This window comes from Sceloporus occidentalis, unplaced genomic scaffold, assembly GCF_023333645.1.
Source record: "Sceloporus occidentalis isolate IW3139 unplaced genomic scaffold, rSceOcc1.0.p SCAF_204, whole genome shotgun sequence".
NCBI lineage: Eukaryota > Metazoa > Chordata > Lepidosauria > Squamata > Phrynosomatidae > Sceloporus > Sceloporus occidentalis.
In genome coordinates this window covers 957,211-970,054 of record NW_028317184.1, presented here as the reverse complement: position 1 = coordinate 970,054, position 12,844 = coordinate 957,211, and the positions used below count along the sequence as shown (strand labels likewise).

Sequence of the window (12,844 nt, the reverse complement as noted above, 5' to 3'; positions counted from 1 at the left end):
ATTGATGATCATTAGCACCAGTTTGGTATAATTGTTTAATGATACACCTAACTATATGGCTAAAAAATCCCAGACTCTGTGCAAATGTACCTAGAAGAATTGATGCTGTCAAATATGTGATTAAGAGTTTTTTTCTGTTCACTCATTTGCATTTTGTTAAATGATAAAAATAAACTATTAACATGTTTAATATGTATTTTTTTAAGCAAATCACAACAGGGTGAATTATCAGACATATTAACAGACAAGTATGAGACCACAACAACAAAAACTTTAGCGAAGCTGAAAACATAGTTAATATAGACATAACTACCTCTTCTTGGTTTTCAGAAAGTTATGGGCTGACCTGCACTAATATTTGTTTTATGAGGAAAAAAGAACAATTTAAAGTACAAAATATTAAAATTTATCATAAATGGTATTGTTGTTACTGAATAAGTATGCTTTGTGATATTTCTTGTGATACCACTACTCAAATGAAACTATGCAACAGCTGCTTAAGCAGGAAAACACAGTTAACATGGCAGACAGGAAAAATTATTCCAAACTGTTAATTTTATTTGCAAACAGCATATTTTATAATAATCTATGAAAATAAAGCAAACAACCAAAAGTAGATTTCGGAATAAAGGTAGTCTTTAAACAATTGCAAATCTTTACATAAAGAACAACCTTGCTCTCTAAAGCTTATAACCCATTCAGAATCACATTGCAAATTGTTTGTTTAGACACTGAAAGGCATACTGCATTGCAACAAACATTTTGGAATGTGATTTTGAAGGCTTTTGAACTTTAAAGAGTAGGTTAATTTTTTAAAGAGCAGGGCATTGTAGCCACAGATTATCGAATCTCTAAAAAATATGTCGCTAGCTTTTGAATTTGAATAAAATATGATATATGATATATGAGGATAGTAATCACACATTGTCAAAGAAGTGCATTTCTAAGGAATTCTGAAAATATATATTTTTAGCTGCATTATATTGAGAAAAGAATTGATTCTAACCATAATTGCTCAAAACTTGTCTATAGAACAGTACCTGGAAGTCAACATGAAGGCCAACGTCTCCATTGTATCTGAATTTATTATCTTAGGACTGTCGACTCGTCCAGAACTGGATACTTTTATGTTTGTTCTGTTTTTATTCATCTACACAGTTGCCTTAATCGGTAACCTTATCATTTTGATTCTTACAAGTATTGACCAAGGACTTAACACCCCCATGTATTTCTTCCTAGGGCTTTTATCTTTGCTTGACATTTGTTGTACATCAGCAATTTTACCAAAGATGCTTACTGGTTATGTCTCAAAATCCAAAGTCATCTCATTTAATGGATGTGTTGCACAGCTCTTCTTTTTTACTTGGCCAATGGGTGTAGAACTTTTACTGCTTACTGTGATGGCCTATGATCGGTATATTGCAATTGGAAATCCATTGCGATATGCTACTATTATAAATCGCAGTGCCTGTATTAAGATAGCAGTCACCATTACTGTTATTGGTTCCCTTAATTCTATGACACATACATATTGTACCTTCCGACTTCCCTATTGTGCTGATAATAAGATAAACCACTTCTTTTGTGAGATAATGCCATTGCTGAAATTGGCATGTGCTGACACCTATTTCAATGAAATTGTAGTGTTTACCGCTGATGTCATCCTTGGAATGTGCTGCTTTCTTCTTACATGCCTATCTTATGTCTTCATCATCAACACTATAATGAAGATACGTTCTGCAGAAGGGAAGCGCAAGGCCTTCTCCACATGTGCCTCACACATTACAATAGTGTCCATGTATTATGGTGCAGTTATTTTCACTTACATTCGTCCAAGGTCCAATCTGTCACTGGACAAAGATAAAATAGTGTCAGCACTCTATGCTGTGATTACGCCCACTCTAAACCCTATCATATACAGCCTTAGAAATAAGGAGGTTAAAGATGCATTTAGAAGAGTTATCAAAAGATTGGTACACAACAAAGCCCAACATGCACCTGTAATGTAACATGACAATTATCATATGTGTCTTACTGAAACCTACTTGGATACTATAGTATGTGATGTTACAGTTTAAATGATTGTCTTTTTAAAACATATATTACTCTAATTTAACATGAATTTAAAATTAAATAAGCCCCTTCTCCAAAGATAAATAACACAACAAAAAATCTGCAGTTTAAATACTCACAAAAAATAAACTCCAAAAAAATCTAATAAATATAGTTATGTATCACCCAACTTGTTAAGATTTTTACACAGATATAGGTATTTGCTCCGGTCAGCAACCACAGCCGCCGCGAGGTAGGGGGAGACCCCCCACTTCGGTCCGGCAGCCACAGCTGCCGCGAAGAAGAGGGAGACCCCCCGCTTCGGACCAGCAGCAGCAGCAGCCGCCGCGAAGAAGGGGAAGACCCCCTGCCTCTGCACGGCAGCTCCAGCCGCAGCCGCCGCGAAGAAGGGGGAGACCCCCCGCCTCTGCATGGCAGCTCCAGCCGCAGCCGCCGCGAAGAAGGGGGAGACCCCCCGTCTCTGCACGGCAGCTCCAGCCGCAGCAGCCCCGACGAAGGGGGAGAACCCCCGCTTCTACACAGCAGCCACAGCAGCCGCAGCCGCCGCGAGGAAGAGGGAGACCGCCTACCTCCACAATGCGTTCCCAGCAGCCACCTAGTGGCGCCTGCAGGTACTACCTAAACTTATATTGGGAGACTACGCAATCGCCAAACACAAGATGGCCGCGCAGGAAGTGACGTAACGGCCCTTTGAATATCTGGCAGGAAATCTCCAATTAGTGCCTAATTCCCTGTGCCTATTTAAGAGACTTCCTAACTCTGAGACATTGCCTTCTGATGGTCGTGCCTATCTCGGTGGTGCCTTCCCAGTACGTGTTCCTGATTGTTTCCTGTTATTTGACCTCGGCTTATTCCACGACTATCCTGCTCTCCGGTATCCTGACCTCGGCTATTCCTACGACGATCCTGCTCTCCGGTATCCTGACCACTGCTCTCTGGACCATCCTTTGCCAGTCCTACCTGACTTCGGTGTCTCCTCTGTACACTGTGCCGTGACAGATGGGCCTACTAATGTAGGCAGGTATTTGTGAAACTAGGACTATCTATTTATAACGTAGGTACTGGTGAAAGTGAGACTGACTTATAAAGGAATAGTTAGGCCTGAACATTTGTTTCCAGATTCCAGGGTTAAGAGCTTTGGATTTATCTCCAGTTCTCCATGTAAGTCTACAGTTATCTTTTCATATTTTTTTTTCGCAATGAGCAATATTCACATAGTTAGGAAATATATATATTAAAACCGATAGAATTAAATTACTATGTTGTGCAACCTTTGGGGAAAAACATGTTCACTTTACTCTTAAGGATCCATCCAGCATAGTCAAACAATGCCCTCAAGTCCTCATCAGCCCATGGAAGTCCATCATGTACAACAATAAAATAATTTTTAAAAAGCCAGACAAAAAATACAAAAATCCTCTCTGTACCCAGTAGCACAGTTTCTTTAAATACTTATATTTACTCCCATGTACCAGCGGCCTGCAGTAGTTGGACAATATACTGCATCCGTTGATTTGAAAGGGGCCCCATTGACATAAAGTAGTTTAATAGACAAGTCATTCAAGTCATTGGAGGATGCAATGCATCTGCTAACCACTTTAGGCTAGTAGTGTACGAATATATATACTGTATATACCGTATTGGCTCGAATATAGGCCTATATTCGGGGTCTAGCGCCCGACGTCCCGGGACATGCAGTCCCGGGCGCCGGACAGGCAGCGGGGTTAGGATACAGATCCCCCGCAGCGGTGCAGGGGACCTGTATCCTACTCTCCTATACGCTCAGACAGTCTCCCCTGCCAGCACTTTTCACAGGGGGGGGCGGCACGGGAGGTTGTCTAAGCGATGCGGGTAAACAGCCTCCGCTGCCGGCACGTCTGCACGATGTGCTTTAACAATCTCCCTTGCCGAGAATTCCCACGCGGTGTTAAAGCACATCGTGCAGATGTCCCGGCAGCGGAGGTTGTTTACCCGCATCGCTGCAGCCGGTGACCGTCCGCACGATGCGTTTTACCTCTGCCCCCAAGACTTACCAGAGCAGACTCCCGGGTGTCTTGCGGGGCCGGCGGGGGACATCTACGCAATACGCGTATACAACTTCCGGTGCCGGCACATCCGCTGAGTGCCGGCACCGGAAGTTGTATACGCGTATTGCGTAGATGTCCCCCGCCGGCCCCGCAAGACACCCGGGAGTCTGCTCTGGTAAGTCGGGTGGGGGCAGAGTGGCAGCATATCTCGGGGGGGAGGAGGTGGACAGTGGCAGCATATCTCGGGGGGGGAGGAGGAGGACAGTGGCAACATATCTCGGGGGGGGAGGACAGTGGCAGCATATCTCGGGGGGACACAGAGTGGCAGCATGTTTTTTTGGTGCTTATTTAAAGAAAAAAACGTTTTCTTTAAAAAAGCACCAAACTTTTAGGGTGCGGCCTATATACGGGGGCGGCCTATATCCGAGCCAATACGGTATAACTTTGTTCAGAGGCAACACCTACCTTTTTTTTGTTTTATTTTTCTTGATGGCCCTTTCCCTGATGAGGGCTCAGGAGCATTTCCCACATGATGCTTGGATGGATTCAATCCCCATTTGTACCTAGTAGAAGGTAGGCAGGGGTGGGGGGAACATAAGCCACAAATGAGATTAATGTCTCTCCAAAGGCCTACTTAGTAATTCATCAGTATATGCGGTATGCATGGATGGTTGACAAGAGGGGGCACTTGGCCGTTCCCTTGAAATTCAAAAGAGGCCCACTGGAGCTGCGGTAATGGCGGGAGAAACAGTGTAGGTTATTAGACATAAAGGCAGAAAAACACCTGTCAGAGTGGTTTGGTCTGGTCTGTTCCTCTGTTTTTTCTAGCTGTCTACTTCCCTTCATTCTGGTAGCTGCTTCGTCATAGACACCTACCTGGGCAGAGACGTAGTTTGCTGGCTTAAGACAGAAGGTAGTTTTATTTCAAACATGTATTGCAGCTAGGGTTAGTTAATGCTCCCATGACTCTTGTCCAGTCTGGTATGTTAAGCATCATGGAAAAGTGAATAAAACTGGAGTGTCAAATGCTAAGTTTTATGTCTTTATGGAGTGGCAATGCAACTGCTGTGAAACGCACATCTCATAATTCTCAGCCATCCATTTCTTTGGCCGGACATTATGACAAAAGTAATAAAAACATTTTGAATGTTACCACAACTGCTGGAAACTACCATGTATCATACATTGGGTTCAAGCATTTATTTTACTACACTCTAACTACCCTCTTTTTCGTAATACCTCAGAATGCTATGCTTCACAACACAACATTAACTTTTTTTTGACTGCAACTCCCATGATATTAGGCCAGCAATAGTAGGAACTTCATGGGAATTGTCGTTACTGGCTGAACACAATTACATTACATTCCATAGTACTGTTAAAAGAGAGTCAGTAAAATAATTTAAAATCACACACAATAACAAACTGGTGCAAAAGAAGAAGAGGGTCCTGCTCTTGTGAGCTTACAATCTAGATTGGGTTAGTTGTGGCTAATCTTTAACACCCCAGTTATTGTAAACTAAAGTTCTCGTCTTACAAAGGTACATGATGGTCTGTTAGCTACTACTGCTACCATGGTCATATACATTTTCCTATAAATGGGTAACTAGCATTTACCTCGCACTAGGAATTCCCTCTACTTAGCCAACAAAGGTAGGCAATGGGGCTGAGGTAAGGATTTTTCCATTGTTTTCCTAACTATATAGCATTGAGGGGGATTATACTTAGACCCTATACTCCCCAGGTTTATGGTGTTGAAAGAGGAGGGGAAGTGTCTGGCTGCCATTGGTTAATGAGGGTGCTAGCTGCTGTGAGTTGAATAATAACGTACATATCATATACTACAATTCACAAAATTATTGAATTAATTAGCATTTAAAATGGTGAAACTTTGATTGTAAAGGAAATAGCTATTAGGATAATATCACATGCAGACAATGTTTTTCATTTATAAAATATAATACTAGTTATTTTTGGGAAATAATTAACCCTTTAATGACAAAGCCCCTACATTTACGGGCTCAAAATGCATTGTTTTCAATGGGTTTAGGGACCGCCCATTGTCCTTAAGGGGTTAAATGTTTATATTAGGTAATTTTACATTTTGGAGAATCTATCTCTTTGGTGTTTGGAAAAATCAACTGGCCCACTGTGAAACATTATTATAATTATATTTTAAAAGGTCTGTTGTGGAAATGTATGCACAGTCTTCCCTTTTCCCCTACCACAAATTCCTGAAGGATTTGCTTTACCCTGCCTAAAATATATATCCACCTTAATTTGTGGTTTATTGCAATGCTGCTAGTCAATATTTAAAATTGTAAGATAAAGTGGAGTGGTTATCTGTTTTTCAAAATCCTTTTTTTTGCTCCAGTGTTGCTGTTTTTCAGAATGTTTTAACATTACTACAAGTGGACCAATGCATTTTTGGTGGGATCAGCTCTCAAAGTGTTTTTTGAAGAGATCCTGAAAACCAGATTTTTTCAGGTTATTACTTTTTGTCTAAAAGTTAACTTTGTATATTAATTGTACTTTGTAATTTATAATTAATTGTACTTTCTTATCATTACAAAAAAACTTTGATTTCTATTCCTATTCCTCTACCTGATGTTAGAGATAAGATTGCAATATAAAATAAGATTTACACTTCTTTTTACATTTTTAAATATAAAAAGATAGCTCAAATATACAAATATAAAATAAATATTTTGTCTTTGTCTTGTATGTATATATATATATATATATATATATATATATATATATATATATATATATATATATACATATACTTGTCTAATAGCTAATGCAGACAACTTTATTGTCACAACAACAAAAACTTTAGGAATAAAATGTTAACATTTGTTATACAGAGAAAAAAACTTAAATTTGAAAGTACAAAATATTAGAATAATATTATATTAAAATATTAGAACATTGCCATTTATTTATAAACTGCATCCAAATTATTGTTATCATTACTGAAGTTTTGTCATATTTCTCATGATACTACTACTAAAATGAAACTATGTAAGACTGGCTGCAGATGTTGTATATTAAGAAAACTACTTTTAATATCAAAATAACCTCTACAATTATACCCACAAATCTTTATGCTCTGTAAAGCTTACAATCTTCAAAATAACACTGTAAAATATTAGTTGCAATGATGTATGGACCGCTTTCACTACCCCTTACATTGACTAAATCACTGAAGAAAGTATTTTACCAGCTATCTGAATTTATTTAGGGTCATATTTACAAGTGTAAATTAGATGGGAAAAGTAATCATCCATCATCAAACAAATATATCCACTGCCTGTGTAAAGTAATCTAAAGAAGTATTTTTACCATGTTTGTTTTGAGAAAATAATTGATTCTAACCATCCTTTCTCTTATCTAGAGTAAAGATACTTGAGAGTCAGCATGAAGGCCAATGTGTCCATTGTATCTGAATTTATTATCTTAGGACTGTCGACTCGTCCAGAACTTGATGCTTTCATTTTTGTTCTCTTTTTATTCATCTACACAGTTGCCTTAATCGGTAATCTTATCATTCTTATTCTTACAAGTATTGATGAAGGACTCAACACCCCCATGTATTTCTTTCTAGGGTTTTTATCTTTGCTTGACATTTGTTGTACCTCAGCTGTTTTACCAAAGATGCTTACCAGCTATGTCATAAAATCCAAAGTTATCTCATATTATGGATGTGTTATGCAGCTCTTCTTCTTTACTTGGCCAGTGAGTGTAGAGCTTTTACTGCTTATGGTAATGGCCTATGACCGATATATTGCAATTAGAAATCCATTGCGATATGCTACTATTATAAGTCGGAGTGTATGTATCAACATAGCAATCACCATCTCTGTTATTGGTTCCCTTAATTCTATGACACATACCTACTGTACCTTTCGACTTCCCTATTGTGCTGATAATAAGATAAACCATTTCTTTTGTGAGATAATGCCACTGCTGAAATTGGCATGCGCTGACACCTATTTCAATGAAATTTTTGTGTTTACCGCTGATGTCATCCTTGGAATGTGCTGCTTTCTTTTTACCTGCCTATCTTACGTCTTTATCATTAACACCATACTGAAGATACGTTCTGCAGAAGGGAAGCGCAAGGCCTTCTCCACATGTGCCTCACACATTACAATAGTGTCCATGTATTATGGTGCAGTTATTTTTACTTACATTCGTCCAAGGTCCAGTCTGTCACTGGACAAAGATAAAATAGTGTCGACACTCTATGCTGTGATTACACCCACTCTGAACCCTATCATTTATAGCCTTAGAAATAAGGAGGTTAAAGAAGCGTTCAGAAGAGTTATCAAGAGGTTGTACAAAACCAAGACCTCAACATGCACCTGTAATGTAAAATGACATTACATGTATGTTCATGACATTAAATGTTATATCTGTACTAGTGAAACCTTCATGTGCTGTGGGGTGTTACAGTTAAATTATTGGGTCTACAAACCAAACATAGTGTTAATTACAGGATTATTTAAAGAAAGAATGAACCATGGGGTCCAGTGGTACCACTATTTCTCACTACTTGGCGCCGCTCTGTCTCCTTCACTCCCTGCCACCACATAGTGGCTGGAATGCAAGGCGTCTTTCTCCCACCATAGGACTTCAGTAAGGTTAGTTAAGTGGGGAGAGGGTAGATAGAGAGGAAAGGTAGATTGAGAGTGAGAGTGAGAAAAGGGGGGAGGAGGTGGAGAATATTGAAATAAATAAACAGAAACATATAGGGGAGAGATAATGAGGAGTAAAAATGCAATCTGGGTGCTCGGCAAGTCCTTTGACTGCAATCTGGGTGCTGGGCAAGTCGTTTAGATGTAATTTGGTTCCTGAACAAGTCCTGGGGATGCAATCTGGGAGCTGGGCAAGTCCTATTAGTGCAATATGGGTACTGCGCCAAGTCCTATGTGTGCAATCTGAGTGCTGGGGAAATCCTGTGAATACAACCTGGGTGCTGGGCAAGTGGTTTGGATGTAACTTGAGTGCTGAGCATGTCCTGTGGATGCAATCTCGGTGCTGCGGCAAGTCCAATGAGTGCAGTTTGGGTGCAGAGCAAGTCCTGTGGATGCAATCTGGGTGCTGGGAAAGTCCTGTGAGTGCAATCTGAATGTTGGACAAGTCCTACGAGTGCAATCTGGGTACTTGGACAAGTCCCGTGGATGCAATCTGGGTGCCAGGGCTGGCCTTTGGGGTGTGTGACCTGTGATCTATGCCTGGTATTTGGGTCAATGAATACTAATTAGCATTTTTCACTTTGGTAGTTTTCTGTTTGTTTGTTTTTTTATTCTAAAGACACTTTAAGACCATACAAATTAAATTTGTTGATCTATGACGAATCAATGTTCATATTCTTTATTGTGCATTCTGATGGGCCCAGCTTTCATATTTTCTTCTAGCTGGTCCTTTTATATATTTAAACTGGCCTTTAATAATGTATAATTATTGGACACATGTTTTACTTACAGCATCTTGGTGTAAAAACTATGAAAGCTTGCACCAATGACCCACCACATATAATTAAAAAGTGATAATAATATACTGATGTGTTATTGGGAGTTATACTGTACCATTATTAGTGTTTGCCTCAGTATATAGTGATGGGAGTTAGGGTGTATCATCATCAATGTTTGGCGCAGAATATCGCGATGGGAGATATGCCATACCACTGTCTGTGTCTATCTTGCTATAATTATTATTATTATTTATTATTTTATATAGCACCATCAAATTCTATAGCGCTGTACAATGGGTGGATAGGACAAAACAAGTAGTATGTAACATAACAATTTACTTTCAGAGACAACAGGTGAGGAGGGCCCTGCTCAAACGATTTTATAATCTAGAGTGATAACAGATACAGTGTACCACCTTCAGTGGCTGGATTACGATATATAATGTTAGGAGTTATACTGTTGTGAATGTGGTGATGTAAGTTGTAGTATACCACTGTCAGCCTCAGTATATAGATTGATGGGAGTTATGCTGTACCACGCTTAGTTTCAAAATGTGAATAAACCACTGGGTTGGGGGAAATTTGTGTTTCAATTTTTTTTTACTCTGCAGTTCTAATATCATTAATTTATTCATCTACTTACCTCAACTAAACTTGGTAAAGATATAGTAGGGGGCACAATTTCCTGTTCCTTTATCAGGCGAAAATATTTTTTTTTTAGCTATGGCTTTGCCCCTCTTGCTCTTTCAGTCAGAGCGCCGGATGTCACTGATGCTTTTAATGTAATGCTGTTTGAGGGACACTTATGACCTATTTGGGCCCAAAATGCACTCAGGCTTTAGTGACCCTAGGCTCTGTATCTAGATGCCAGATAGACAAGTATCTCAGGAAAGTGAATCTAGGCACACATTGGTATATAAATTGGTATAAAGAATGCAGAATAGTAGTAGTAGTATAATTCTTTGCAGAATTACAGGTTAAACAAATGCCTGAGGTAACTGTATAAGTGCTAAATAGTCAGAAATACAGCAAGACAAAAAATAACAATTCAAGGATCCATTTTTTAACATTATTTCTGAGATGGCTCCTTCCTGCTGGCTAAAGATAGCATTTCAATGGTTTTGGTTGACACTAGATGGTCTTAAAAGGTAAGTGATTACCATTTTTTGTTTTTATGAGTTGAATGACATGAGGTTGTCAGCAATTTTCACTGCCTAGACTCTTGGAACCCAATGCCTGCATTGAATGTCATATGGCATATTTATTTTGAAGCAATCTTCGTGTTCGTCTTCGGGGAAAAAAATCTTCATATTCAACGAATATTCGCCCGCTCTCATGTTCTTTTCGGGTGAATATTTGTGTACGTTTTTTTGCCGTTTTTTTTGCAGGGGTTAATACGGGGCTAGCGTTGGAAAAATACGCAGCAGCTTTGGCGTCAGGATTTAAAAAGTCTGTAAGAGTGACTTAAGGCAGCTGCTCTTCATTGGTTGATGCCAGACGAGCCCCCTGGGGGCGACCAATAGAGTCGCTCTTACAGACCTTTGACTCATGACACCGAAGCCATTAGTCTCCCCAGGCCAAGTTGCTCCGAGCTGTACCTTGCCCTGTGCTTTGCCAGGTGGACTGAAATCCCGTTCCTCTGAGACCAAGTTGCTATGCGCAGTTGTCTAAGACCGCTTTAAGCAACTTCGCTTGGGAGGAACAGGGATTTCAGTCTTGGCCTCGGGAGACCATTGATCTCCCTTCTCCAGGAGTTAAGGGTCCATACGAATGACGGTAACTTCTGTACCGAAACCTGGCCTGGGGGGTTTCAGGAAATAAAGGGCCGTACGAGTGACTCTATTGGTCACCAACAGGGGCCTCCTCTGGCATCAACCAGTCAACAAAATGAGGTCTTTCCAGGCAAAAGATTACACGTAGAGGTTGCAAAGCTGATCAGTAGGCTGATAAAGAGCTGAAAGGTTTATGCAAGCCATCAGGGAGACCTGAGACTACATGTTGGCCACCCTCTGTGACCCAAGGGTTAAAGGCAAGTTGGCCCTTAAAACTAATAAACAAATAAAAATTTGAGAGACATTTGTCTATAAGGTGAGATGCAGGATTTGGAAATTCCCAGCAGTAGTGGCAGTAGTGCCAGCCACATGTCCCAGTCCCGATCCCTTGCACCCATTCAGAGCTGCTATACTAGACCCATTGGAGAATCACCCATCTGAGCAGCGGCTCTTGATACTTTGTTGGGTACTAGTATCCCCCAAGCTCCCCAAAGTCAGAGTAGCACCTGAAATGGTGAAAGCCTATCTTGACGAACTGCCACTACCTCCTCATACTGACCCTCTACATTATTGAGATCAGAAAGCTGTTTTCTGGCCAGGCTTCTCTTTAGTGGCCCAGTAGTCATTTAAATGCCCACCCATTATTGTTCAAAGCAAGAGGGTTTTCTTTGTGACAGGCAATATACTCAACCCCCAGAGAACACAGTCCTGCTTTACAGGGCAGCATGTACCAGTGTCTGCCAGTACAGGCCTGGCACTCTATTATTACTGCTTCTGCTGCACCTATTTGACTTAATCTGAAGGAACCTTTTTTCAAAATTTCTATAATATTGAGGTGGAAATTCAGTCCTGCTCCACAGGGTTGCATGTCCCTATCATCTACCAGTGCCTGTCTGACCAGACCCAGTGCTCTACTGCTGCTGCACTTTTGGACCTCAGGGGGAACATTTTTTTAAATTTGTATTATATTGTGGTGAAAATTCAGTCCTGCTCCTGCGTGTTCCTGCCAGTATTTTCCTGCCCAGGCCCAATGCCCTACTACTACTGCTGCTGCACCTCTTTGACCATCATTACTCTGGGGGAACTTTAAAAAAAATAAAATCCTATAATGAAAGGTAAATCCAGAGGGGTCAGGGAACTCCCCCAAATGTGGATCCAAATTAAAAAATTTTAATATCATCCGAGTCAAATGGCGGGAAATTAAATTAGTTGTCCGAAAACGAACTCAGCAAAAATTAAACAAAAATTTTATCCAAAACTATTTTATGTCTACTGTGCACCATACTCTCTATAGCTTCTTCCCTGCTTAATCCTATTAGGCTTTAAAACATATTGCTATATATATGTAAAAGAATGGGGGAGGGGGAAGCAAGAGAATATTCCTACTTGAGCTGCCTCTAGGACAGGCCCTGCACATACTCTTACTGTAACATATTGTATCATACGCACACACATGCTAACTTTCAGGTCGCAGACACCTGATGACATCA

General features: G+C 40.1%; 2 protein-coding genes across 2 annotated transcripts; both read left to right on the top strand.

The window, feature by feature from the left end:
• The first annotated feature begins 1,052 nt into the window (after positions 1-1,052).
• Positions 1,053-2,009, top strand: LOC149278004 (olfactory receptor 13G1-like). The gene has a single exon (XM_089502499.1). The coding sequence runs from the start codon at positions 1,053-1,055 to the stop codon at positions 2,007-2,009; it is 957 nt and encodes a 318-aa protein (XP_089358625.1).
• Positions 2,010-7,523: 5,514 nt separating this feature from the next.
• Positions 7,524-8,486, top strand: LOC149278003 (olfactory receptor 13G1-like). Its single transcript, XM_089502497.1, has one exon. It carries the CDS (start codon positions 7,524-7,526, stop codon positions 8,484-8,486), a length of 963 nt encoding a protein of 320 aa, XP_089358623.1.
• The last annotated feature ends 4,358 nt before the right edge of the window (positions 8,487-12,844 follow it).